The sequence below is a fragment of the Cetorhinus maximus genome, unplaced genomic scaffold (assembly GCF_964194155.1).
Source record: "Cetorhinus maximus unplaced genomic scaffold, sCetMax3.hap1.1 HAP1_SCAFFOLD_3671, whole genome shotgun sequence".
NCBI lineage: Eukaryota > Metazoa > Chordata > Chondrichthyes > Lamniformes > Cetorhinidae > Cetorhinus > Cetorhinus maximus.
Window position 1 is genome coordinate 1 of NW_027599577.1, and position 4,331 is coordinate 4,331.

Genomic DNA, 4,331 nt, shown 5'->3' on the forward strand with positions numbered 1-4,331 from the left:
CCCCCTCGCCCGCCCCCCCCCGCCTGCCTCCACGCTCTTCTCGCTCGCGTGTGCGCGGACCCTCCATCACCGCCCCCCGCGGCCCCGGTCCATCTCCCCTCCCCAGTCGGCGCTCCTTGGGCCTGCCCCATGCCGACAAGTTCACATGGTCCTGTCTCCTAGCGTAAGTGTCGTGTAACACATCCGTTCCCCCTCTGCAGAATGTTCTGTTTCCCCGTTCGGTTGAACAGCCATTTTAAAACATACCAGACCCGTAACGTCCAGCCTTTGCGACGATCGCGCGCTCTCTCCATGCTGGAGCGATGCACGAGACGGTGACATGAGCGATTTGGTTTTTGTTTTGTTTTTTTGCAGATACTGGCAGTTGGACCCCGCCAAGGTTTACCGGATGGGGCCCAACCCCTGGGATAACAGCGTCTTGGAAGCGTCGGAGGAATATAAACATCGAATGGTAAGGCGTGCGCTGCGCCTCGTGGGCGCGTAGCCAGGACCCGAGGTCAGCCGGGGGCCCTGAGTTTGATTTCCCCGACTCTCGAGTGCATGGGTGGGGCAGGGGGGAGATTCTCGGTGCTCACCAGCATCCGGTTGGGGGGGGGGGGGGGTGGTTCTGGAGATAACGATAGCTTTTGAACCTCATCCAAGCATTCATCTCTGGCCAAATGCCAACAAAGAATTCGATTTGAAACCGTGCGATTGAATGGCCGTGTTTTATTTTCTAAGCTACACCAGGTGGCCTGTCAATCAAAGCGGTCCAGCAGTTGGATTTTTTTTTGTTTTTATTTATATATAACTCTCGCTGTTCACCAGCGTGCCTACTGGGATGGTGTGCTTGGGATTTGCCGGTGCCCGGGGCAGTCTCCAGGAACGTAGCAGGGTCTGACCTCTTTGTTTCCCTTTCTAGCACAACCTGTGCTGCGACAACTGTCACTCCCACGTCGCCATGGCTCTCAACCTGATGCGATACGACAACAAGACCTCTTGGAATATGGTTAAACTCTGCTTCCTGATGCTGATCCACGGCAAATACGTAAGGTACGGTGACCCCCCTGGGTCAGGGAGGGAATCGGGGTGGGGAATGGGGAATGGGCGTGCGGAAAAGGGGTGAATCAACCCGGGTTCTTGTGTTCCTGATTCTGGGGGGGCTGGTATGTTTGGAAAGAGCATCGTCAATCACGGATCGAGGCCGTTCAGCCCCTCTCGGGCCTGTTACACAGGAACAGGAGGAGGCCATTCAGCCCCTCTCGAGGCTGTTACACCAGGAAACAGGAGGAGGCCCATTCAACCCCTCTCGAGCCTGTTACACAGGAACAGGAGGAGGACCATTCAGCCCCTCTCGAGCTTGGGACACAGGAACAGGAGGAGGCCATTCAGCCCTCTCGAGCCTAACCTGCCATTCTTTTAGCCCAAAGTGATATGTTCCACCCGGTGCATTCTCTTGCTGAGCGCGGATTAGGTAGAGTCACTGAGTCTGACGCGGCTCTCCCTCCCTCCCTCCCTCTCCCAGCTTTGGAGGATTTGTCCGGACTTGGCTGCCTTTCCTGGTGATCCTCAGTGTGACTCTGACCGTCATCCTCCTGGTCTACCTGCATTGATCGGGGCCTGGGCACAACAGAGTGGAGACCAGCGCCGCGCAACTCGGGACCACGGCCATCCGAACCTCGTCAGGACCCGGCCACTCACAGCTCCTCTGCCGATACCTCCCTCCTCCTCTCTCTCTCCCTCCCTCCCTCCTTCCTCTCCCTCCCTCCCTCCTTCCTCTCCCTCCCTCCTTCCCTCCTCATCTCCCTCCCTCCTTCCTCTCCCTCCCTCTCTCCTCTCTCTCTCTCCCTCCCTCCCTCCTCTCCCTCCCTCCCTCCTCCTCTCCCTCCTCTTCTTCTCTTCCTCCCTCCCTCCGTCCCTCTCTCCTCTCCCTCCTCCTCTCTCTCCCCCTCCCTCCTCCTTTCCCTCCTCCTCTCCCTCCCTCAGCTCCAAGTCCTGGACAGTCCTCGGACCCTTCCTCCTGGTGCATGGAGTCATTGAGCATCTGTGAAAAGAGTGCCGCGTTGCCAAAGTTTTTTGTCTCGGTCTGGGGTTGGGGGGGGTATTGTGGGGGTGGGGGAGGGGGTATAGTGGGGGTGGGGGGGTATTGTGGGGGTGGGGGAGGGGGTATAGTGGGTTGGGGGGTGTATAGTGGGGGTGGGGGGGTATTGTGGGGGTGGGGCGGCAAGTTTTTGTCCAGAATGCTAAATTTCAGCAACGATCCCAACAATGTATAACCGTCGGAAGAAAGGGTTCTGATTGTTGGGCGAGACGTGTCCGGCCAAATGCCCGGGTGGTCTGAGAAAGGCCCACGGCTTGAACAAGTTCCTTTTGTTTGCAGAGGGGACAGTCCCTGTGTCTGAATGTGGGTCGCCCCCTAGCAAATGTAGACGGGCCGGGTGACGAGATCAACTGATTACCTTAAATTGGTCAGTGTAATTATCAGCGCACTCGGCATTGTTCAGCGAGTGCCACCCATTATATTAAATTGGTCAGTGTAGCTATCGGCGCACTCGGGATTGTTCAGCGAGTGCTGTCCATTACCTTAAATTGGTCCGTGTAGCTATGGGCGCACTCGGGATTGTTCAGCGGGTGCTGTCCATTACCTTAAATTGGTCGGTGTAGATATCGGCGCACTCGGGATTGTTCAGCGGGTGCTGCCCATTACCTTAAATTGGTCGGTGTAGATATCGGCGCATTCGGGATTGTTCAGCGGGTGCTGTCCATTACCTTAAATTGGTCAGTGTAGATATCGGCACACTCGGGATTGTTCAGCGGGTGCTGTCCATTAACTTAAATTGGTCAGTGTAACTATCGGCGCACTCAGGATTGTTCAGCGAGTGCCATCCATTACCTTAAATTGGTCAGTGTAGCTATCGGAACAACTCTGGCGACTGCGCCTCCCACGGCGGCAAACACTCGGCCAATCGGAGCAGGCTTGCCGACCGGTCAGCTCCCCCCTCCCCCCACACCCCGGTCCTGTTGCGTAAGGTGTTCTGACTTTTTGAAATTTGGCATTCTTGTCCTTGTCTCGATGCATGTCAGAGGGGGAGCATTGACACCTCCCTCTCTCTCTCTCTCTCTCTCTCCTTCCCCTCTCTCTCTCTCCCTCTGTCTCTCTCTCTCCCTCTGTCTCTCTCTCTCCCTCTGTGTCTCTCTCTCTGTCTCTGTCTGTCTCTCTCTCTGTCTCTGTCTCTCTCTCTCTCTTTCTCCCCCTCCCTCTCTCTCTCCTTCCCCCCCTCTCTCTCTCTCCTTCCCCCTCTCTCTCTCTCTCCTTCCCCCTCTCTCTCTCTCTCCTTCCCCCTCTTTACACATCTCCCTCCCCGCGCTCTCACACTCGCTCTTTACACACCTCCCTCCCTGCCCTCTCACACTCACTCTTTACACACCTCCCTCCCTGCCTCTCACACACACTCTTTACACACCTCCCTCCCCGCCCTCTCACACTCACTCTTTCTGTACAGACCCCTCACTTCCTGCTATCGCTTTCCCACCTTCAGTTGAAATACAGAGCTCCCTCTGAAATTGTACCTGTCCCTGGGAGTGCTCGATGCTGACACTGGGTATAAAGTGGGGGAGGGGGTTACACTGTCAGGGTAATGTAGAGGGAGCTCTGTATTGTAACCTGTCCCTGGGAGTGCTCGATGCTGACACTGGGTATAAAGTGGGGTGGGGGTTACACTGTCGGGGTAATGTAGAATATATTTTATCCTGTCCTACAGTGGAGTCCTTTTGCTGTCAGTGATCTCAACACTTGCACATCCTCGTCCTGTCGCAGACCCAACTGGGAAATTTAATAAGGTTGTAAATATTTTGAACCATTGTATGAGGCTGAAATGAATAAAACATTTACCAATCTCTTGGCGTTTGTTTGGAGAAGGAAGATTCAACCGGCTTTTGGTGATATCTCACGGCGCTTTGGAATGAAATACATCGGCCTTCATAGCCAGAGGATTCGAGTACAGGAGCAGGGGATATCTTTGCTGCAATTGTTACAGGAGCCTTGGGGAGACCACACCTGGAATATTGGGGGCAGTTTTGGTCTCCTTATCTGAGGAAGGATGTTCTTGCTATAGAGGGAGCGCAGCGAAGATTCACCAGACTGATTCCTGGGATGGCGGGACTGACATATGAGGAGAGATCAAGTCGGTTGGGATTATACTCGCTGGAGTTCAGAAGAATGAGAGGGTGGATCTCATAGAAACCTATAAAACTCTAACAGGACCGGACAGGGTAGATGCAGGAAGGATGTTCCCGATGGTGGTGGGGTCAGTCCAGAACCAGAGGGTCACAGTCTGAGGATACAGGGTAGA

At 55.0% G+C, this 4,331-nt stretch overlaps 1 protein-coding gene across 1 annotated transcript; it reads left to right on the top strand.

Annotated features, from left to right (window-relative positions):
- Positions 1 to 354: 354 nt before the first annotated feature.
- On the top strand, positions 355 to 1,702 carry LOC144678135 (transmembrane protein 222-like; the record flags this gene model as incomplete). Its single annotated transcript, XM_078538030.1, has 3 exons — positions 355 to 451; positions 902 to 1,032; positions 1,505 to 1,702. Coding segments are annotated over 3 exons (316 nt in total), but the record flags the coding sequence as incomplete, so codon positions are not given.
- Positions 1,703 to 4,331: the final 2,629 nt, after the last annotated feature.